The 25,435-nt window shown below is 33.3% G+C and overlaps 1 protein-coding gene across 2 annotated transcripts in view; it reads left to right on the top strand.

Annotated features, from left to right (window-relative positions):
* Positions 1–25,435, top strand: part of CSMD1 (CUB and Sushi multiple domains 1) — a 1,153,949-nt gene that overhangs the window by 725,019 nt on the left and 403,495 nt on the right. For both annotated transcript variants that reach the window (XM_068678424.1, XM_068678425.1), the window contains exon 7: positions 9,270–9,347. In XM_068678424.1, the coding sequence (XP_068534525.1) occupies positions 9,270–9,347 (78 nt within the window). The remainder of the gene's footprint in view (positions 1–9,269; positions 9,348–25,435) is intronic.

The raw sequence follows: 25,435 nt of genomic DNA on the forward strand, positions 1-25,435 counted from the left end.
ATGTTTTCAAGGTGATTGCTGAAGAGTATTCCATGTTCTTAGAGAGAGTAGGTGGACATGTAATGGATACATTAAAACACCAAATTCAGTTTTCCTAATATAAAATATGATAAATATAAGAAATGTATTGGCTCAACAAAAAAATAAGTAAATAAACGAGTCTAGTGCGGTGATAAGTGTGCAGTTTAATTTTAGTTATATGTTATTTGAGTGGTGGTATCAGTCTTAAATCTAAAGACATAATCAGTCTTAAATCTAAAATCACACGAAGAAGATCAAGTACATCGCTTCCTTTGGCCAGCAATTAAATGCTCCCCATTGATGTATCGATTGAAGTGAGATTTTCCAAGAAGAAATTCTTATCTGAGAAGGGAAGAAGTTTTAGGATTTTTAAAGCTGAGCCTTCAGCTGGTAAAACGATAAGGAAGAACACATGCTGTAAGAAAAAAACATTTCAAAGCTTGCGTTGCCACAAACAAATCGACCAAGTCTTGCTTTGCAGAATCCAAAATGTTGTTATAGCTTCTCATAACAAACCTCAGCATGATTTTCCCCTAGCTTGAACAGTTGTGTGATACTAAAGTAAGGAGAAAATCTTGGCAAAAATACATCTAAAAAAATAAAAAAAATAAAAAAAATAATAAAAAATAAACAAACAGCAACAACAACAACAACAACAACAAAAAACACCAAACCATAGACTTCAAAAAAGAAAGCTAAAAGCCAAACAAACATAAACTGAATGGAAAGACTGTGAATATCTGCTTTTTTCTTATTCTTATAACTGTTGAACCTTCAAAAAGGATTCATAGTGTGACAGGCTATAGTGAAGCGGAAAAAAACAATACCAAAAAAATAACCCTAGATACAGTCAATGATAAATTTATTCATCACATACAAATTTGAGTGATAAAGAAATGTTTGATCTACAAGCAGACTCCAGAGAGAATACTGAATCTGGCAAAGGTGTGAATTGTAGATAATTTCCTCCAGGGCCAAAAAAATGGTAGCACTCCTGCAATTGCATCTTTGGAGAAGAATCCAGAAAAGAATGGAGGACAAGGTGAACATATTACTTGATAGGACTCTGCAGTCAAAATCTGAATTAAGAGAACACTTTGTTTCAAAACAAAGTGTATTCAAATTCATGAAAATAAGGGTAATGAAACAAAAGAAAAGGAACTTCATGAACTCAGCAATGCACTGAGATAAATTTGATAATTACCTCAGGAATAATCCTATGAATGTTATTGTATTAGTATTACTCACTGAACTTGGCAAAATACGTAAATCTAAGTGTAAATCTGTAAAGAAAAAATATATCTATTTTCCACTCACTCTCAACGTACAAAATACTGAAAATATTAAATCTTTCCTCAACTGTAGCAAGAAGAAGGCTGGCATGCTTGGAAAAAAAAAAAAAAAAAGGCAAAGCACTTAAGTATTTCCTTGGACAGTCTCAATTTCTGTTTATGCATCTGAGATTTTTTTTGCTTAAAAAGAACCTCTCCCTTTCCTGATCACAGAGAACTATTCAAATACATTCCATACCATGTCAGTGGGCTCGACATTGGTCAGGAAAGGTCCTGCCTGTAATCACCAGGTACTGGGAAACATGCTGTTCTACTTCACCTTCAAAGATTTGTACTTGGGAAAAATCTGCAGTGAAAGGCAGCCAAGAGCTGAACTCAGCAGAGCAGCAGCAGAAGCAGCTTGAGGAAGTACCAGCAGATGATGTCAGAATAATTTAGGTTTGAGTGAGAGCCAACTTTTGAGGCCTTGCAGGTCATTTCATGCAGGAAGAAAAACTGGCAATAAAATCAAGTATTTGGGTAATTGGAAAAATGGTGAACAAGGACTGTTACAAAGAATGTGCTAAGAACATGTTAGATTTCTTGTTACAGAATTGTACCCTAAAGTACCCTACAAAGATATCCTTGAGCTATAACTATATTCGATTTAAATGAGAGTAAATTATGAGGATAAGTCAAGCATAATGCTATGTTAACTGAACTGTGTGCTTCTAGTATCTTATCTTTGTGTGGTATGACTTATGCACTGCACACTACCTGTTTTCACACATGAAGTTAAATATAGCTGTAATCAATCAATTCCATACAGTGGAAATCCTAGTAACGCCCTCCAAGGTCTTAGCCTCTGATTGTTGTTGGTGGTGGTGATGGTTTTTTTTGCTTTGTTTTGTTTTTCCAGCCAAATGGCTTCTGGTTGTGGGTTACAAATAAAGTATCTCAAAGAGGAACCAAGTATATTTAACTGTTGATTTCAGACCTTAATTTAACATGTTCTTTAAAACTTAATGGCTAAGACTCAACAGCTTCTCAGGGTAATTTATTCCAGGGTTTCAACTCTCTTACTGTTAAAAAGTTTTTTTCTTATGTAACCAAATTCTCCCTTTCTTCAGATAAAGACTGTAAGTTCTTGTTCCAGCCCTAGTGTAACTAGAGAATGTATCTTTCCTCTTTGCAGTTCTTTTATATCTTTAATATGTATCATAACTCCCCAAAACCACCTCTAGATTAAATTATTTCTTAGTTACGCTCTACAAATGGACACATAATTGTGCTTTATACCATCTTCACTTCCAGTTCATTTTTCCATATTTCTCTTCTTACCAGTTTCTATCCTGTCTCTTAGCAAAATTACACAACCAGGGAGTAAGACTGTAATTTCTTGATGCCAAAGACTACCTGCTATTTTGCATTTGTAGAGCTTTCATCTCATTTGTGATTAGTCAAGCGATACTCAATAATGAAAAGACACATTTCCCTTGAAATTCATTGCCAACCTGAAAATATATGTCCAGCAAATATAGGCTCTTTATATTGTAATACAGGCAATATGAAATTTATCTTTGACCACATATGACAAATTCATTTCAAAACCTTGTGAGTCAGAGGAGGAATCTAATAATAAATAAATAAATAAATTTATTTTTAAAAATAATAAAGCTTCACGGAGAAAGAAGTTGGGTCTGGAAGATGGCTGTCTCCTATCTTCATGTTATCTACATAATTACTAGTTAATTACCATTTAATTACTATCAGAGAAAGAAAATTATTTCTTCAATGAAATCAAGAAACTAGGAGTTTTACTGGTGACATACATAGTCCATGATTATCTCCAACAGAAGCAGTTCTTCTAACCACTATTGTGAAACAGATCTGCTCAAGATTAGAATGTCAACTTTCTATGCCCTTCGTTATAACAACTAAAAAAAACATACTCCTGTAAGAAAGACATTGCTACTGAAATACAATATTTGAGGTGGTGCTCATCAGTATATTGCCCTACATTTGGTTTAACTTCTTAGAGGAATATTGCATTGTGGAATGTTCATAAGCTTCCATTTAGCAACTGCATCTGAAGAATTAAACAGGCTTTGCAAATTTTGTCTTTTATTCCCATTTCACATAGGTATTAGCTTTGCCTTTTCTTTAATTTCTTTTTAAACACAGCAAAATCATCCTGAGAATAGAAATAGCAACAGTGAAGTATATCCTTTCATATTCTTACTCTTGCTGCTCCAGGATCTTTTTGTGCTTCCCTATTAAATCAGAGCTTTTTTTTTTTTTTTTTTTTTTAAGCTATTTTCTATCTTCTTTCAGTCTAGTATAATGTATTTGTTTTTATTTGTAATTATTATTATAGTTTCTCAGGAATACTCATCTCTGTGCATAAAAAGCAAGAAAGGAAAAAAAAAATCAGTATTAAAATAGTTCATGTATGTTCACCTATCCTGCTCTTTAGGACCCCACCAGTAAGTCATACTGACTTATCAAGTATGTGAAGTTATCTTTTCTAATATTATCCAATTAAAGTGTCTAGCTTTTGGTGGCTAGCTCTTTATCTGTAGGAAATCCTACTTTTACCTTTTTTTTTTTTTTTTTTTTTTCCTGAAGTATCTAGTTGCTAAATATGTTCAAACTTAATCAGACCCCCTCATAGACTTGAAATCTCAGTAGTAACATATACAAATTCTGTTCACTTATTTCCGTAGATACATAATTTCAAGAGGTTTAGATTTAGATTATTTTTTTTTCTGTCATTTCTGGGGGTTGCTATGCATAAGCCTGACTTCAGTAAACAGAAAAATTCTTGTAAGAGTAAAATATTTTTCCTTACAAATTTGATTGTTTGATTTTTCTTTAGATTCTTGTTGACTTTGGGGAAATGAAATAGAGAAAGCAGGGTAGAGGGGATTCCTAAGCATAAAATAAATTAAAAAAAAAAATGCCAAATTTGCCAAATATCTATGTTTGTCTTGTATTGGCCATGTGCAAAACCTTGTGTAATTACCGCTTCAGTACCATGTCCAGATGCTTAAACTCCACTTCATATATCAGTGGCAGTTCATCAAGTCATTGGCATAAAAGAACAATATTATATCTCTACTTAAGTGACTGAGTTTCTTTCTACTGCAGACATATGTATATGTATATAGATATATCTTACACTTATCCTGTTCTAACTGAGGAATCTAAAAAATAAATAAACTGATATTCAAGTGAATTTGATTTTAATACAAGGCGACACTGCCATGTAACTCATATTTCAAGCAAGATCTAAAAATCAGAAGATTGATACTCTGTCTGAATGGAATTGGGCATTTTCTAACTATCCAGGGTGATAGTTTGCAAAAGAGTGCTGAGAGGTTGGTACTACCATACTATCAGGGCACAAAACAAAAGATAGAGTTAGAGTAGTTGTAAGAACAGCCATGAACATTCATAAAAGGGTCTATCTAATCTCATCTAATCTTCAGCCATGACCTGAAGCAGAGTCCTGCAGAAAATTAAGAACAAGGCAAACACTGGTGTTATTTCCCTGATAATACATCTATTGCCTTCATATATTTTTGTTGTGGCAGGAATCTCCTGAAACTGATGTAGATTGCCTGTACAGTAACTCTCCGTAGAGCAGTCTTTCGAGAACTTTTCCAGTCCTTCCTTGAAACTTTGCAAATTTCTTGCATCCACACTTGGCAGTGTCTCTTGGCAGTTTCTCATGTCTACTACTTATATGAAAAAAACAAAAAACACCCCTTTTTATTAGTTTGAAACCTCACTTGTTAAATTCACTTGATGGCCTTTGTCTTTTTATTACATAGTCAATAGGTCATGAAAGGTCTTTTTGGAGTTCTGCAGACTGCAGTCTGTATAAAAAATATCTTACTGAAATTCATGAGTTTTTTTTTTTTTTTAAAAATGTCTTTTCACAAAAGTTAATATTATATGAACTTTATTAAAAATATTAGGTCTTCATTTGCCAAACATAACAAATGTGTTGATGTTCTGTTTATTTTTATCTCCTCACTTATGTGAACATAGACAATTTGCTAGTTATATTTCATACTTCAAATGGCATGTGCAAGGAAAATAAATGGGAGAATTTTAGGACAACCATTTCAATGGTAGAATTTCATCAGGTCTCAATTGTATCAAACCACTTTTACTTAGATAAAGACGTAAATTTGTATTATTTCAACAATATCAAATAAGATTGTTACGTAATTTCATATTAATTTTGTGAAAGTAACACAAACAACAAATATGAATGCATTATATGTCTATACAATATGCATACAAATATGCACATAAATTTCTCTGACTGGAGGTTAAGTTTTCTCAAAAAAGTTATCCTCAAAAGACAAAGGGACTGTCCTTCTAATGTCTCATATCTAGATTTGTTTTAATACCTCAATTATTGTCATCCTGATTGTAGCCAACAGTTGAAAGGTTATTCATTGGTTCATCCTGTCTTAAAATATGTTTCTACTAAATTGTAATAATGTGTTCAGAAAGGTAATTGTGGTTGGGGTAAAATACATTTTTTTTTCACATTGGGTCAAATACATTAGAAACAAAGAGCTTCATACAGATTAGAATAGGTTAAAAGGATGTGTACAACTTCGAAATTTTATTTTAACTTTCACAATCCATTCAAAGAAAGTCAGTCATATATTCCCTTCATGGCTGAGTTTAATTTAACTATAGCATAATGTTAAGGAATATCACTGGTGATTTCCAGTAGATTTATGAGATTGTCATGGGCTTCCAGTGCTAAGACCTTCTATTCTCTCTGAATAAGTATACCATCTTCTAAAGAGTCTTGAAGTTATGATTCACAGAAAAATGTGAGGTGAGGTAATTCAATTAGCTTAACTGAATGTTTAAGTGAAGACAGCAGAAAGATATGCAAAGTCTTAAAAAGTTAACATTTAAAAGTTAAAAAGACTTTCACATTTGACATTATTAACTTAAACCCATTCCTCTTTTTGTGCTGTTAAATGGCAAATCATATTCAAGACCAGCAAAACCTTTTTCGTGAAAGAGCAATCAGGAAGTAGAACAGAAATATTAAAAAAAAAAAAAAAAAAAAAAAAAAAAAAAAAAGGTATTAAAACGGGATTTACATGGTTATAAAACGTGCAATTTAGAGTATTTCTTTAATGTTAGAGAAGGCATTGAACTTGTTCACTCAAATCATAGTGTTCAGTGGTTTCTCTTCACGGACTCATCAGTTTGTATTTTACAGGTTATACTTTTTTAATTCTATTTTTTAAAAATACTATTCAGAGACTGCATGCAAAAATGTAGATGTACAAGAAGTTTGGTATTTATGCTTCAGGTTTATTTAACTTGGTCAATCCCTATGGTGGATCTCACAGATACCTACATTTGGCTGTTAAAATCCTCCAGACATAAAAGCTCATCTCACTTAATGTTAATGCCTAAAATATAGGAATTACATTTGAACAATGTTTCTGTTATATTTCATGAGGAGGAAAAGGCATCTTCAGAGGATGATTCAGTGTGCCTATCTTAGAAAGGGATGAATTGCCCCACTGAGGTAGCTATTTCTCTCCACAAAACATATGTTTCAGATCTCATATCTTAAGTAAGTATTGTGAATCCCCTAAGTGATTCTTTCAGAGAGATACAGAATGCCTTTTTCTTGATGTGAAAAATCTCTGAGGACGGAAACTGCAGAACCGGTTCTAATGCTTGATTATCCTAATAGTAAAAAAGTTTTAATATATCAAGTTAGAACCTCTTTTGTTTCAGTTTAGCCAGCTGTCCAACGTATCTCAACCTAAAGATAATGGGTATCATTTTTCCCCATTCCCAAGAGGCATGCTCCAAGTATGTCTAACAAATACCTCCAAGAGTGAACTTCCATAGGAACTGGAGTGAACATTGCCACTTTTCTAGTGTCGGGATGCTGGACAAAGATAAGGAGGAAAGCATAGCCCTTTTCCTCTGTCTGCTGTCTAGTGAGTTGTACTGCAAACATAACAATTTAGGTTTTGAATCCTTCAAGAATGCTATGTATGAGACAGATACTAATAAAATGTGAAATTCATACTGGAGGAGGGACCACAACATCAGCCATTATCCCAGCTATTCTGTTGCAAGAGTTGTGCTGATCTTTTCCTGGTAAATATGGACTAATTTTAACAGACTGGTTATGCAGCTTAAGAGAACAGGACATAAAGCTGCTCTTGAGGATAATTTTAGTGTGTGAATTCCAGAAAGTAATCCTAGTAAATTCTTGAAAGAAAACCATACCCAAAAAGTTTATACTTCCAGAAATTCTTGGGAATATTAGCTATATTGTCTGCATTAATGTCTCTGTATAATGTGTTCCTGTCTTAAAAGAAAATAAAACAGCATGCTTCTATCAAATCCATTTCATCCTACATTACTACAATTGTGTTTCAATCATCTTTCATCATTTGAACACTTGTTTTCCAAGTGTCCTACTTGTTCAGACATAAATGTCTGCACTCTGTAACATTTTGCGATGTACATAGCATACAAAGTACTTTCTGCATTTCTTGCCCAATTTCAGGGCTTAAGAAAAGCCTGCTTCACTTGGAGGTTGCAAAAGCTGCAAAAATCCAGTATAGAAACAAATACAATGAAGTCATTCTTCTTTTCCTGCCATTTCACTTTTCAGAAATAGTTGTATACAAATCAGTATAGAGCAAACATAAAATTTCTCAAATAGGTAGATGAAAAAAAAAAAATTAACTGATAACCTGTTGTGGTAAATTCTATATTTATTTTATATCAACAAAATATAGTACAAGATACAAATTATAACCATTTTTAAAATGTTTGAGTGATTTTTTAATGTTTGCATCTAGGATAAATGTTTGAATTTTAAGATTGTTAACCACTGCAAGCTCTAGAAAGAGGTAATATGAAATATTCATACAATAATGTCTAATATGAATCAGGAAAGGACTACTTTGTTGTTGTTGTTATTGATATGCAATATGATGTTGTACTTAGCATTTTGATACACATTCTAAATCAGTCACTACCTATTTTGCTATTGTTTTTTGGTATAATAGTTTTGAATTGTCCAGGCTTGTTGCATATTTCTTTTCTATGTATCTGATTTTATTTTCAACTGCCTCAGAACTAATGAATTTCCTGTGAATATGTCCTATACTTTTATCCTTTTCTCCTAGCATTATAATTCAGATTCTACCCCACATTTCCTTATTGTGTAACCTCACTGCTTTCTTCTCATGTCTCCTTCTCCTTTACTCCTAATCCCTCCTAACAGCTTATTAGAGATAATTTGGGAGTTTATCAGCTGGCTAAACAGAGAAAACAGATATTAAACCTCTAATGCATCTGTTCTCTCTGACAAAACTTTGACCCTTTGAGAGCTCTTACTCTCTTTCTCATTCAGTTGGAATTGTCCTGTATATTTAAAAGTGTTTAGGTGAGCCAAACTGTAACATACTGTGATTAGATAACCTTAATCTCAGGAAACTGCACTAAAAATATGACTGCTACCAAAGAATGAATCAAGTAAAAGCAATTCTGTGAATATCATAATTAAAGCTTGTGGTCTTCAGATATGTGCATATAATGTACCGTACATTACAAATAAGAAATACATTTTAAAGATGTTTAAGATTTTGTCATATGCAGTGGCAAACATCAGAAATCTATATGTGTCTTTAGGACACATTTTTCTTTTCCTTTACCCTAAGTAAACTTGATTGCAAAATATTTTAAAGCAAGACCATGTCTGTTAAAAAATCTTTAAAAATATAATAGATAATTATATTTTTGTAAAAATGTACTTGGGTAACTGCAATTATTTCTATCTGTTTGTAGTTTTCATATGTTGCTTTGTATTAGTGTAATATCTGATGTGGCTGTTAAATGTCATTTCTACAAGGTTTAATAATAAATTATCTCCTTTATCTTTGCTTTTTTTCTCAGTGAAAAAAGCAATTGAACTGAAATCAAGAGGAGTCAAGATGTTGCCCAGCAAAGACAGTAACCACAAAAACTCTGTCTGTAAGTTGTTTATACCATTATCTTTAGTGACTACATATATCTTCTCGAATGTGCAAATCAGAGAGAGAAATGTTTGGAAGCTATGTTCATAAAATGGTGATTATGTTTTCAATTGTTATTGAATTTAGAACTCTGCTGATAATACTGAGGGTGTAAAAGGCAGAATATGGTGTTATAATTCATGAAAAATATGGGTATATATAAAAAAATATTCAGGATGTTTAGAATTCAGAGATTCAGAAGCCAAGTTAGTAATCCAGGCAGAACAGTGCCATACAGACATTGTCAGTTCAGTACAGGGGGCAATGAAAGCATGTTGGCATTTTATAGATCGAGGTTTACACTTCATTATCTTTTTCTTCCCCTCAGTTAATATCACAGGTCTAATTCTTACCCCTCCTTGTCACACTATGCTCTAGTGACTGCCTTTTTCCAGGCCTGAGATGTAGCACAGCAGGGGTTAAGAACCGCTGCAATTCCCAGCTTCTCAAGAGGATGGAGATCACAGCATCACCTTCCCTTCATTATGTGTTTAGTGCACTCTGGAATAACATCTATTTAGTCCCTCTGCCCCTCTGCGCCTCTTTCCTCATACACAGTGTGAGGATAAAATCAAGATGTTATATATAAGATTGTGAGGCTGTTTATTTATTTATTCATTTATTTATTTATTTGAGTATCACTTTCCCTGAACAACTGGCAATCTGAGAGCTCTTTCTCCATTAATGAGGCAAGTCTTAAAACAAGAAAAAAACATATATATTGGAAAGCAGAGAGTCCTTTTGACTAACAAAAAAGCCAGAGGGTAAGCCAGTCAGTGTTCACCCACAACTCATTAAAAGTGCTTGTATAATGACTAAGACATATTTGAATAAGTTAATTCTTCGTGTAATAACACTGAACTCAATGGAGTGAAACCCCAGCAATGTTTGCCTCATTGTGTGCTTTTCTGCATGTACAGAGAGAATGAGTGTCTTGAAGGCTAATGTCTAGAGGATATGATTTGGTCTCTGTGTTTCTGCAGTGCACTGTTTAATGCAAAATGAGTGTATTGGTATGCTCACTGGAACAAAAGAGGCATGATAATTTTCTGCTTTAAATATTGCACATTGATGGTGTGGCATTCAAAAGGAACTTTTTGTGCAATGTGTAGCAGAAAAAGTTGATCCATCTCTTTGGTGTTTGTATCTGAATGGGTGATTATTTCATTATTTATAAGTTATTTCTGGGAGCTGTGTGATCTCTACTTACACTCTCAGAACACATGCTGTCAGACACCACATTTAATTACAAAAAGTGGAAGCCAGGAAAAAAATATTATAAGGTAGTTTGCTGTTGACTTCAAATATAATGCCTTTTGTCTTTTTTCTTTGTGTTTTGATACATGAAGCTCTATATCATGTCTGACTTTTCTACATAAATCTAAGATTATTATTAGCATCACGTAAATGGAACAAAATATTAGATTAAAATACAAATAGTTGGACTCAAATATATTTTTCTGCTCTTTCTGGTGTAAGCCCTTAGTATTTAACCATTTCTACTACCGGTAATTATGTAGATGGAAAAAGTAATTAGTAGTTCAACTTACAAATTCCTCTTTAGCAATGGATATTACCATTTGATTCCAATTAGCAAATCTCTAGAAAAGCAAAGAAATTAAATACTAACCCTTCTTCCCATTTTTGTATTTTAGATCTGTTTAATATTATCTGTTTATAAAGCAGAAAGCTTATTTCTCCATTTTGATTTATGCAGGCTAGATGGAACACAAATACCACTATGGTAAATGCTGCAAACACCTAGATGTGTGCACTTCCCCTAGGTCTTCCACCCAAGCACAGCCTGAGAACAGCTGCAGAAGGCACTTCATAATGGCACAACTGATAGAAGTTAGGCAGAAAACATCAGCAGTGTACTGATTATTCCTTCTGGGATGCAGTACAGTATTTGTCTTTTTAAGTTCTATCTCACTGCTGCCCTCCTGGACTTGCCCCGACTCTTAGATGCTTTGTTTCTTGCCATCCTTTATGAACAGTCAGGTAGCAAAGCATGACTTTGGGATACAGGTACCTTGGCAGAAAGCATTACGTGTCACTCCCCAGGGAAAGAACACATTCTTGCCTTTTCTTTTTCTTTTTCTTTTTCTTTTTCTTTTTCTTTTTCTTTTTCTTTTTCTTTTTCTTTTTCTTTTTCTTTTTCTTTTTCTTTTTCTTTTTCTTTTTCTTTTTCTTTTTCTTTTCTTTCTTTTTCTTTTTCTTTTTCTTTTTCTTTTTCTTTTTCTTTTTCTTTTTCTTTTTCTTTTTCTTTTTCTTTCTCTTTCTCTTTCTCTTTCTCTTTCTCTTTCTCTTTTTCTTTCTCTTTCTCTTTCTCTTTTTCTTTCTCTTTCTCTTTCTCTTTCTCTTTTTTCTTTTTTCCTTTTTTCTTTTTTCCTTTTTCTTTTTCTTTTTTCCTTTTCTTTTCTTTTCTTTTCTTTTCTTTTCTTTTCTTTTCTTTTCTTTTCTTTTCTTTTCTTTTCTTTTCTTTTCTTTTCTTTTCTTTTCTTTTCTTTTCTTTTCTTTTCTTTTCTTTTCTTTTCTTTTCTTTTCTTTTCTTTTCTTTTCTTTTCTTTTCTTTTCTTTTCTTTTCCCTTCAGGACACCTATGAAGGAAACATATCAGCAGGGAGCCAGATGCACTTGAATTATGATTAATTTATGCAAAGAAATGTGAAAAGGATGGGAAAGATTAAGCTAAAATGTGGTCCCAGTTCATCCAGTGTGAGCTGACCTACTGGGGCCTTAAGTAGTACACTTAGCAAATTTCTGGAAGAATAAACTGGGAGAAAGTAAACACACAGGCAGCTCCGATGGAACCTGTTTCACGGTTGTCCCTCATTAGTACTTCAGCTGTCACAAACACTGACCAAATCTAATTCTTTTTGTCATCTGAAGCTGATCTCTCAGATGAGCAAGGAGAGAGTTTTACTTTAGGAATCTGCACAGAGAACTGTTTTATTACATCTGGTTTAATATTCATCTATATTGTTGTCTGACCATGAGGACAGACCATCAGCAGCCACAGCTCTTAAAAAGTTTTTCTAGGCAAGTAGGAGAATTCTGTAGTTTATCTTTTCAAACCTAGCTTCTGATACCAGGCAGTTACTGTCAATCATTCCATGTGCAAAGGATAATTAGTTTTATAACAGGTTTTTCTCTCTTCAGGATACCAGTTTACAGAAGGCAGGACTATAACTGCAGCCTTTCAACCTAGCACCTTTGTGTCTCTTTGGCCCCCATGCAGCAGCCCATGGACAGATCAGGCTTTGGAGAGCAGACAGCTCCAGCAGCCCCTAACATGATGAGGATTAACTGAGATAGCTCATTTCCTGAGTTTGTTCTTGTTAAAATGTAAGATGGATACTCATATGTGAATTGTCATGTTCTTACAAAGTGAGAGAGCTGAAACAGTTTCAGCCTTTTGTAAGTATTATTTCAAAATATTTCAGATAGCAGAAAAAAATATTTTAAATATATTTAAGAGCATTTTTTTTTTTTGGAATGAGTAAGATTAATATATCCTCTAATGGCTTTGCTACAGGACTGATCAAAACAGTTCTTTACCCTGGAGATAAAAAAAAGAGCTATTTTAAGACAATGACTTTTGCCACGTAGGACCAAAGAACAAATGAGTTTACAGACTCAGTATTGATTAGTTGCAGCACATTAAGGTGAATTAATGGCATGTGCTGTTGAAACTATAATGATTATCAAAATGGGATTACATTGCTAATTCTGTGTGAGAAAGAAGGACAGCAGTCATTGTTTATTTTGTTGTTAGTCAACTCTGAAAAATGGCATAGTAAAGTTAAAAATGTGTTCGTGGCAAAATTTCATTATGGATTTTCTTGCTTACCAATAGATTCCTCACATTTAAAATAAATTGGTGTTTTCATCTTTTATATGTTTTGCTACCAATAAATGTACTTTGACAGAAACAAAATAAAGAGTAGTACAAGTTTTGCTCTTCAATTAATGAAAGACCATTTCCCTAGAAAGAACAATATTGGATTAAATAATTTTACTTAAAAGCCTAATCTTCTATCTGGTTTGTTCTTATTCCTTAGTAAAGAACAGTTTATTTAAGATCTTTTACATTTTGAAAAGATCACTTCTAAGAAACAGATGTGCAATGAATTTAGCAAACCAATACAAAAATTGCTGAAAATTATCCAAAGTTGTTATTGTTACTATTGTTTATACTCTATATTCCTATTGAATATATTGTAACTATTACTGTTTTTTATAATGAATTTTAAAGTTTTTCATGATATAAACATCATTTTATTATTTTTATTTAATATTTAAATTAGATTATTAATTGCTTCAACAAAGTTAATTAATTTTTTAATTATTTTTTTAGGATTTTTTTCCTCTGAAGTATTGTAGAAAGAATAAGAAACTGTGTAGCAGTTCCATATTATTATCTTTAAAACACACATGTAATGAAAAAAATCCTCCAAAAATTCTAAACTTTTGTGTTTACTTATTTTTTTTTTTTTTTGCTATGTACTTATTTTTGTATTGAATCTTCAAAGGTAGCCCAATTCTTATTGGATCTAAATTTTCAAAGGCTATCAAATCCATCACGTCATAATCAAGAAATACTGTTCAGTGTATATACTGGCAGTGTTCTGACTGTTTTCAGTCTCCAATTTATAAAACACAAAACACCACAAAAAGAAAACAATACAACATCAAACAAAAAACACAAATCAAAGCTATCTCACTATCTAACCTTATCTAAGTTTAAATTTAATATAATCCTTTATACTTAAATACTGTAAAGAGAATGCTTCTGGCTAAAAGGATTGCCCTATGGAGTATTACGTTTAGAGCAAACGTCCAATCAAGAAAAAGTGCAGGACAGGAGATTAGTGGCTGTAGACACTGATAGATGTAGATGAATGAAGGAAAAAAAAAAAAAGGGGGGGGGGGGGGTATTTTTTGTGCCTTTGTTAAGATAGTTCTACACTCCATTCTTTAATACAAAACTTTATTTAGATAATGATTATTTAAAACCAGAAAAGTTTTTTTTTTTTTTTAATTTATTTTTATTCTTAAAGGAGAAAATTATTGGCAGGTGATTTTCAGGTTTTCAGCATCTTGGTTTAAGTTTGCAGTATTTGAAAAGATGTGAACTAGTAGAGATATATTCTCCAAAAGCATTGGATGGGTTTTTAGGATATCAGTTTAGGGAGGGGAATTTTTATAGAGACGAGAAACAGTAATGAAACAGAGCATCTAGTTCTTTATCCTTAATTATTTTAAGAAACTTCATGTGGGAGTGAGATTGATCCCTGATAATAAACAGAATGTAAAATAAACCACACAACTAGCTATAGGTGGCTGTGTATCAAAAGATTTGGATCTTGTGTGATTAAGAGTTCTCTATACACAATCTATTTTTCATTGTGAATATTTCAAATACTACATGAAACTATTATTTAGAAATAATTTATTAAAAAAATATTATTTAAAAATAATAGTTTTAGAAATGCAACGCTGGTATTAGAAGTGGTAAAAAAAAAAAAGAAAAAGAGAGAGATCCTGATAACATGTAGATTTTGCCTGCCGAAATTCTTCAGGCTTATACACTTTCAGTCAAGAGCTAATTTATAAGCACTGGAGAAACAGGCATAAAATAAATCCTCTTGATTGGTCTCACTTTCAGCTAAAACAAGTAAAGTAAATATCAAAATGTTGGCAGCTTTCAGGCATGCTTTAAATTCTGGGGCACATGATAGTCTTGGTAAGTTTTCTGAACAAGACTCGGTGGGGTTTGCCTAGTTCTGAGACACCGGTGATCAGTTTGTTGTTACTTCTGAAAAAAATATGAAGAGATATACTTTACTGAACTGTGAGGGAAATAAAACAACATTGTATTCTACAGTATTATCTTCTTGGTATTATCTTCTTATTATACCTTATAAAGATAAATTTTCTAATTGTGTATTTTAGGATTTGCTTTTACAAATACAACTTTCCTTTAAAAACTTTGGTTTCTTGGACTCTTCATAAAACATTGCAACACAATGCAAAAAAGTGCCAGGTTTCACCAGAAGCTCTTTTCTGACCTTTCCTAAACATCTATCTTCTCAGCGTCTTCTTTGTCTGCTGGCAGATATACCACTTCTGTCATAAGGAAAAATAGACAGTTTGCCTAAAACTTCACTAAGAAAATGTTATTAAAAAACAAAGTTTGAGATTAAGATTTTTTAGAGAAAACCAAATCAGAAGACTATTATGCCCTAATATAAATATGAAGACATCTCTTTCCTATTAGTTGTTATAGGAATTCTGTCTGAAGTTTTCATCGTTCTCAATGGAAGTTACTCTCTGCTTGTTTGATATATGGTACTGCAGATGCTGAAAGGATTATTTCCCAGTCCAAAACTTCCTAAATACCCCCACAGTACTCTGAACTCTCCGGCCTTTTCAAACATTAAAGCTATTTTTCATTCCTTCAAATCCCACAGGTTGAATAGGTTTTCACTTTCCAAGTTTATGATTGCATTGCAGATCTCTGCAAATGAGAGAAAGAAGAAAAAAAAAAAAAAAAAAAAAGCTTATAACTTATTGATGTATTAATTACAAGGTTAGGAAACACAAGGCTTAATAATTAAGATTTTATGGGCCTAGAATGTCTAAATATTCCATTTTATCTCAAAAGTCCTTTTTACAGAAATATTGAGATAAATGTTCAGTTAAAAACAAGGACAAAATAGGGAAGTAATATTTCAAACATTGGTATTTTTATACATTAGGTAAAGAGATGTATCTTGGAATATTTAATATTAAAATATCATTGTTATATACATAAAAATATATGTGAGAGAGAGAGATATGTGTGTGATTGCAAATAAATACATTAAATAATATTGCATTGCTCCATTTACCATGTCTAAGAAGAGTAAAGGATTCTACTTCTCTTTTTTCTGAGTATTACAGGATAAAATCTGGCAGTAGAAAAAATAGGTGCAGCATTAGCCTCTAACAGTTTTATAAAGCTTTAATAAAACAGGAGGGATAATTACATTGATATACTTTTTTCTATCATAGAATGTAATAATACAGAGTTGCCCAAGTGTTTAAGAATTTAGGCTCTTCAGAGAAGATGAGTATCCATATGCAATGAAATTCTACAGTGCTATTTTACTAGATTGTATAAATTGCTTCATAAATCAGGTTAGTAAATTATACTTGGTCTTTCTAAATAAGCCTTCAACACGGCAGGAGTTTAAATATCTTTTAAAATACTATGCAAAAATCTTGCTGTGAAGAGAACTACTGCCTAAATATATTTGTGAAGAAAAGCATCACTTGTAGCTACAAGCAAAACAAGGTGCTTCATCAATTATTTAATACATCATTTGCATATATAATTTGTAAAATAACCAGAAAAAAAGCATCCGTTAAAATATGTAAAACAAGATGTAATCTGATTGAATTATGGATGGTTAAAATGAATTGTTATCCAGCTAGGAAGCTGAAACTGCCATTAAATAATTTTCATATACAATTATAGTACATTACTGATTATCTGCAGTGAGTGTTCATACTGTAGGCTAAATTGACATTGAATTCTGTTATTTTCAAAGTCAAATGCTTAAGTATCAGCAACCTGTTTTTAGCAAAGTACAATTCTGTATAAATTAACTATTCATATGAAATTTAAATATAAAACTTAATACTTTTATATAGCTTCTTTGGCTTAACTCCTATGGACAGCTCTGTTAAAAATATAGATGTGGGCAGTAAATAGGTTGGCAAGAGGAAATCTCTGTAAATTCAAATAATGTATGTAAATTATTAAGCCATTCAGAACTTGTGAGTGGTTGAATTCAGATTTCTGGAACATAAAAAAGCCTTAAAACATTCTTAATTAAAGAAAGTAGTATGACACTGGTCTATGCAGTGAAGGTGTGCTGCAAAATGTAGATACCCTCACTGCCAGGTTCTTTGGAAGAGTCAGAGACTTCTCACTTTCTGCATGGGAATTTGCACTTCCCACAGAGGCTAACATTGCAGATTATAAAGTTTAACACTAGCTGCATAGTTCGTGCACATTGAATATGCATTCAGATCTCGGTTTTTAAATCCATGTTAGGGGAAAATATCAGTTTGATAGAAGGTCTCACACTATCCTACTTCTTCAGAATCTGTTCTTTATATTGTGAAACATTGGAAAATAATTTAAACAGTGTTGGCATAACACCTCGCTGTCAGTTGTTAGCCTGTCACACTGGAACATATCTATTCTTGCATGTACTCTGAGCAGAACTGCAAAGCGCTGGTGTCAGATACGTTTGGGACTGGGGAGTTTTGTTAGGTGACAGCCAATTTATCAGCTTCAGAACAGTCTGAGTACACTACTCCTTCTTCACTTGGAAGAAAGGAAGTAAAAAATATTACCCAATGCTTGAACAATGTATCAAGTTCTTCAAAAAAAATGTGTTGAAGAGCTTGAAATAGTTTTTGAAAGGGTCACCAAACAAACAAACAAACAAACAAAAAAACACAGGAAAGAACTAAGATGGAAATGAATGCACTGGGTTCCATTTGAAAGGAAAGGACTAGCTGGTGATTTAGAGGGGAGAAATTATTCAACATGATGTGTCCTTCCACTGAAATGGCTCTGGAGAAACTGCACTGTGGAGATTGTACAGTTCTTTAAAATAAATAAATAAATAAAAAGCAAACATATTATATATATATGCATATATATATGTATATATAAATAGAAAGAACAATCCAGAGAAACTCCAAAATGCCTAGTTATACATCTGCATACTTGAGTAAGAATGGACCGTAAGTTTGATGCTCTGGTCATAGGTATCCTTCACAAGAATCTACAAGAACCATCTGAACTCAGAGGAGAGGGACAAGATCACTATGCCATATATCAAAGCAAGGAAACTTTTAATGCGCACGATGGTGATTAAAAATGTTTAATTCTAAAAAGTTTTAATCTAACAGCAAATTGCATCTCTATCAGTCTATATTGTTCTGCTAATGCAAGCATTTATTTGATTTCTGTCACCTCACCGTCACAACATTTTCTGCTTCAGGCTCCTAACATGAAAGAAATTTTATTGCATAAGCAAAAGAGACGTGTGAAAAATATATGCATATCTCCCCTAGTTTAATGCTTTTGAACTGATCTCTGATGCTCAGTGTCTCTGCTAGAAGAGCTATAAAGTCAGTGAATTATCAAATTAACAAGAGCAAAAAAAACAGTATGGTTTCTCAAAACTGATATTTCATGTGGCATGTATTATTTTATTCAGTATACTTTTTATTGCCACATCAGCTTTTTCTTCATGTTTTTGAAGTCACACAGGGGACCTGTTTTGTACTGAGAAGTCATGTTTCTTTCTTAATTCTACCAGGCCTAATTTCAGAAGTTTGAAAATGCACCTGCAGTACAAAATAATAGATTAAAATAAACTCCTTTGTCTTGTTACATTAAGATTAAAATATAGCATGAAGCAAGGCCTCCCTACTTGCATAGGATATTATTCTAAGTATTTATTGATTTGATTAAACAGTGAGTCTACATCTTAGTGTATACAAGTTAAAAATCACTTAAAATTAAGCACATAATATACAATTGTTGTATTGTTCTCTTTCTTTTTCAGTTATATTAACCAGTCACTTCTGGTCTAGTCCTGAAGCAGAAGTGTGCATATGTAAGATGGGCTTTCTCACGACATAGGACAAGAGATCTTTTGGAGAGGCAGAGCTTCTCCCTTGCATTCCTGTTGCTATAAAGGCAGAACATGCCTTGATTTTCAGCCAGGTTTGCTATAAAACATTTTTTTTTTTGGTGCTTCACTTCTTATTCTCCCATTGCTCCTTGTAAGTACTGCATCTGAGTTAATTTTCTTCATATCAGCGTGTATGGTGTTCAGATTTGTGCCCAAAACAGTGTTGATGACACACCAACATTTCAGCTATTGCTGAGCAGTGCTTGTATAGGATCAAGGTTTTATCTTTTTCTCACTTTTTCTTCCTCACACTGGCAATTCCCCCCCTAACACCTCCCCCCCACCCAGCAAGTAGACTAGGGTTGGACACAGTTGGGACAGATGACCTGAATTGGCTGAAGGGATATTCCATATCCTATAACATCATATTCAGCAATAAAAACTAGAGGTTGTCTTTGCAAGGTAGTTTGCAGACTGGCTGGATTCTGGTCTGCTGGTGGGAGGTAGTGTGTAATCAATTACCTTTTCATCACTTCCAATTCTCTCCCCCATCCTTCTGGGAGGGAAGTGGAGTGAGTGTGTGGCTGGTGGATGCTTAGTTGCTGGCAGGGGTCAGCCTAACAATATTTAGAAACATTTCATTAACTAAATCCTAATTCTTTTACCAAATTAAATAGTCTCTTCTAAATCTCTTTGCTCCTTCCATTCTATAGCCCATTCTATAAGCCCCCATCACGTTTTTTCCTCTTTAAATTGTTACCCAGCCATTTCTCAGTCCCAGACTCTGCCCATAGAGTGCCAGTCTTTCTCTGTCTCTTACTTCTTCATTACCCCCATCCATTAGTCTCTTTTCTTCCCTATTTCTCTTCTCACCTCTCATCACTCTGCATGCTGTTTGCCATTCTGCTTCCCTAGCTATCTCCCTAGCACTCTATCCCTAGCTAGTGTCTTTCTTTTTCAACCCATTTTTTTTCCTCTCTTGTCAGACTTTACTCTTACTTTCAAACTTCTTGGCAAATACCTTTAAATTCAGTTCTTTTTCCCTCTATGTTTGAACTGAGCAACTGGCTTCTCTTCTCAAGGTGGGCCTGCTAAATGGTTGTACAGGAAAGAGCAGCTCTCAGCTCAGTATACAGGACTGGATTTTCATTGGTCTACAAGTGGAGAGTACCACAGCAAGAGCACACTTCAGAATCTTGTAGGTTTTGTTAAATTTGACATTTATTTGGGATGTACTTGCTAAAACCTGTTTCTGTAGATCATCTTGAATTATTGTTTCCCAAAGGCCTCCCACTTGGCTGTTCCTATTAGGTTTTGGAAGTGCAAAAAGCACATCCTTGACATAAAGGTCACTTTTGCAACAAACGTAAGTTTACTCCTTTGAAGTATGGGGGTGCTAATCCCTTCCATGGAAAAGGTCATCTTCATTTTTTTTCGTGGGGGAAACTGGATTTTTTCCATGGCTCTATCAGAAAGGAATGAGATGAACAGAGAATAATTTCTATTTAATAATATTTAAAATAAATCCCAGGCATATACCTGAAAATCTAAGTCCTAACAGCTACTGTTAGATAAAGATCAGAAAGAATTTTTTAAAAAAACAGTCCTGAGCAGCTTAAAAACTGTTGAAACCAGCTACCTCGAATATTAATAAATATTTGTTTTTTGTTGTTATTTTGCCATCTATTTAAGTTCGTTCCCTAAAATTTATAATTAGACATTACTACTTCAGGCTTTGGAGACACATTATGCAACCTCACTGATGAACTGAAATATTCAGGGTAAGTGTCGCAGGCATTTCTCAGCTAAAGGTGTGGAAACTCAAAACTCAATGTTTGAGGAAACTGATATAGTGTATGCAGAGAACAGAAGGAACAAAGCAAAGACCGCATACTTCCTCGGATGTTTTTCTTTGGAATATAACGAAAAGGTAAAATCAGAATATAAATAAAAATAAATAAATACAATGTAATCAGTATCTTTAGTTTGCAATGTAAAAGACAAAAACAATGTTTACGTTGCATACTCATTTTACATAACAACGTGTAAATATAAATTTAAAAGCTTTCATATGGGTATAATATTCACAAATATCTGCACAGACATTTCTACAAGCTTAAAAAAAGTTTAAAAACTTCCTTCTCCCTAGTAAAAAGAGAATCTAAAGCAGAAATATGTTATTTATATATTTATTATAGAAATTCATTAGAGGTTTTTATAGAAATTTATTAGAGGTTTTTAACTCATGGTCTTAAGAAAATAATAATAATAATAATAAAAGCCATGTCAGTTTCTATTTCACAGTGTTTTAACTAGGAAAAAAAAACTGATATAAAAACTTAATTATAAAGACTTGAATGGTTCTACAATCTTTAGAATTCCCCATAGATAAAGGGTTTCACACCATTACCTGTAGCTGCTTAGCTGAGGAAAGGTAACAACTTTGCATGCAAACGAAAAAGGGCACTTGGGATCTTCTGAAACACTATACATGCAATATCAGTGCAAAATACGTGACCCTTGCTTCTCATGAATTATGCCCTCACTGTAACAAAACAGAGAAGAACAGACTCAATCTTTCAGTTTATTGGTAGTAGCACCACAAATACACAGCATGTTTGCAACAGAGAAGAACAAAACAAAACAAAAAAAATAGGTAGAATGATAGTTTGAAGAAAACAGCATTGACAGCAAGAATTCTTACCTTAAGCATATGTGTCTTTATTCTTCACAAGGTATAGCATGTCTGCTGAGAAAGATGGCATAAGAGAAGAAAAATATTAATCAAGAGGTTAAGACTAACAACACATATTGCGGTACACATCCATATTTTTGACAGTTCCTTAGCAAAGTCTTTGTTGTTCCTCTTGAAAAAGAAAAAGGTCAGCAAAATTTATTGTATAATATGAACAATTCTGATTGCTTCACTAACGATCTATTCAGCAGGGGAAAGCAAAGTGATTGCTATTTTATGACAATCGTGTAATGGATTCATGTTTTAAATATATAAGGAGTAATAAATGTTATAAAAAAGGGAGATAAAAATATCTCAGAGTAGATTCCTTTTACAGAATTTAAAAGAGCAAAGGTGATTTGAAATCTCTCCTATTAATGATATTTGGATTAAAAAAATGAATTTGCATAATGGTAACTTAACCTTGTGATGAATCAGAGTTGCTAAGACCTCCGTGATAATATATCAGGATTATAGAGCTCAAATGGTTGTAGTGATTTGTACTACAGTTACACTTTATTACTTATCAGACTGAAATTTTCCACCTATGACTGTACTGTCCCATGGGATATAGGCCATTATGGGGTGATACTTTTTTTTTTTCTTGCATAAACTGTTCCAGTTGCTACAAAGATATTTATTTAAAAACATTGTTGAGACAGAGGAAAGGCTTAGTTGTCCTTCCTCATGGGAGAATGCCCTAACCAGCAGGCTAGAGCCATTCAGTTCTTATTTTCTGACTTAGTGGTAAGAAACAGAAAAGGTTTTGAAAAAAAAAAAAAAAAAACTCTTTCAAAAAGAACTCTTTCAGAGGCCTGAATTTTAGTTGAGTCCAGAACTGGACTTCTAAAGTCTGCATTGATAATTTAGATGATAGATGTGCATAGTCTATTTCTTTGTGTCAAGTGTCAGAGCTAGCTGGAAAGCTAACTCCAATTCAGAAGTGTGAGGCTTTGAGTCAGAACCTGCATCCTTGGAGTGCTGGCATCAGGGAATGTATCTCTGCAAAAGGTTTTACAGACATACTTTATCCATTAGAAAGGTAAATGATAAGTGCTTTATTATAAACTGTAGAAAGCAAAATTCAAGGAAAACTGTAGTCTTTCTCTAAAAAATAATAATAATAAAAAAAAGCCAGTTTGATTTTGAAATGTCTCTGGTATACATCCAAGCCAGCTCTTTGCTATTTTATCTTACACGTGTATCAAAACAAAAGCTGAATTTAAAACTAATAGTATCAAAATTAGTTAAAACTTTCCTCACTGTACCTGACTTAAAACTTATTTTGTCAGAATTCTTTTTCATCTTGCTCATGCAGAGAGCACAATGATGTAAATACATGAATTTACAATGGTTATGTATTGCTTTTTTAGCATCCTCTGGGTATGAGGACCCCTGTTATCTTGTTCATTGTGCTAAAATTCAGTAAGAAACATTGGTGGGAAACACAAGCTAACTCTGTGCTGATCAGAAATGTCTCATTATAAAACCACCGTAACCAACTCTGCTGTGCCCTCCAGGTCAAAACACTGACAGTTAGGGTGAAGACTAAGCTCTGTAGCAAACAACTAGAACAGCAAAGACTTCTTGCAATTTCTGAGAAACAGAAACTGGTTTTAAGTCTTGCCATATATAGTAAGAGTACATTTATTGGCAAAGACAACTGAAACTTACCAGTTTTTGTACACACTCTGATAAACATAGATTGAAATGGATCTAGAGGTTAATTATGAGTTACTTCATATTTCTTCCTGGCTGTACCCTTGTAAAGGCACTCTATTAGAGGTGCAAGAATATGAAACATTTCATTTCATCGCATGGGTTACTTTAAAGAGGTTGTTTTGAAGAAGGGGTATGTTTTTTAAGTAGAAGTTTGAAATTGTTTGTTACTTTTTATTTTTTTTTCTTGGTGGCTTATAAATGTTTCCCCTCGGTCTCATCACACACACAGCTGCACGGGAAAGTGATTACAAGTATCCTTATTAAAATCTGTTCTTTTTTTTTGTAGGAGTTAATTTCTTTCATTGGCTGAAACAACTTGCTGTTGACTATTTTGTGGTTGTGTTCTTCAATAGACCACCTCAGAGAGCTCCTTTCCACAGTAGTCTCTCACATTCTCTTTCAGATGTAGCATAATCTAAACTGGGCAGGAAAAAGCTCTTGGCTGTTTGAAGTATGTGAACAATGCTCATATTTGCTTCAAGAAAGTGGCCTTCTAATTCCGTGATATTCATGATGGTACTTCTGAGGTTGAGTAGAAATCTTACTTGTGCCAGAACCACCTGGCTATGGTTTAATTAAATGAGATACTATCTTGCACACTGACTGGCTTAGTTGCTTTAGTGTCTTAATAATGAAATATGAGAAGATGTGTTTCATCCATTACCAGGAACTCTTTTATCCATGAACTCTGTTCAGGCTAATATGGATCATATGGCTTAACTTGGTTATAGTCCTGTGCATCAGCCCTAAGTAATTCCTTAAGTCCCTCAGGTAAGTAGGTAAAAATAAATAAATAAAATTAAATTAAAAATATGACTTGTTATTTTCAATAACAGTATTTTTTTTTTTTTATTTTTTATTTTTTTACAAATCTCCTGTTATACCATTTCTGGCATTTCAGTATTTCCTCTGAAAAACCCTGAAAAGCCCACACCAAAGCAATTAGGGTTTGCAGCTTTACAAGGGAGTGAGACAAGAGCAGATTGCAATAATAAGGTAATAAGGCAGCTGTAAGCAATGACTGCACCAACAAGGAGTTGAGATAGAGGGCAGAGAGTCTATATCAGAATGAGAGGTCCAAGATGGGCACAGCACAGACACAGCTGCTGCATAGGAGTTTGCAGTTATCTGTTGGCCAAGGAATGTTGCCTAGCCCACCTTAGCTAAACTTTTTGAATGGCCAGACATTATGTTTGGCATAGCATAAACGGATCTTTAACAGCCCCAAGCTATACTTCAAGCGCTCATCCACTGTTTCTGCCTTTCCCACTTTTGCTTTCTATATGCATAAAGACATTTATGCAGGGCTGCTTTTTTGTTCAGTTTGTTTCTTTTCTTCCAAGAATCTTGCATCTCTCAGAAAACCATTGCTGAATGAACACTGAGAAATACATAGTATGAGAGACTTACAGAAAAATCCTCTTCAATATATACTAGAAAAATAGAGCAAAATGTATGCTGCATAAAAAGTGCTTAAAACTGTATTTTATGAGCTTCAAAGAAAGAAGACATGCCCAATACAGCCTTCTAATCTTTTTGATGCCTTCTCTTTGATTAATGAAGGAAGAACAATTGAACGCAGTTATCAGAAAGTCATGAAGAAACAATAAAGAATTGTCTTAATTCAGTAAGAGCTTAAATAGCTAAATGGAAGAGAAATTTACTTCTTCTTCTCTCCTCCCTTCTCCCCCCCCCCCCCCGGTAGGTTAGATTGGAGGTTTCTCTAGGTGTTTATCAAAATTGAAATTACATTAACAAGAACATTACATTTTGTTAGTTTTAAAGCTGTAAAATATCAAATCAAAGAGCAAGTGAGTTTTAGTGGGGCTTGTTTCTCCTCTGGGTAACGTATCTTCCTTTAATTGTCATGTCAAATTTCAGGCCA

The sequence above is a fragment of the Anas acuta genome, chromosome 3 (assembly GCF_963932015.1).
Source record: "Anas acuta chromosome 3, bAnaAcu1.1, whole genome shotgun sequence".
In the NCBI taxonomy this organism is placed as follows: domain Eukaryota; kingdom Metazoa; phylum Chordata; class Aves; order Anseriformes; family Anatidae; genus Anas; species Anas acuta.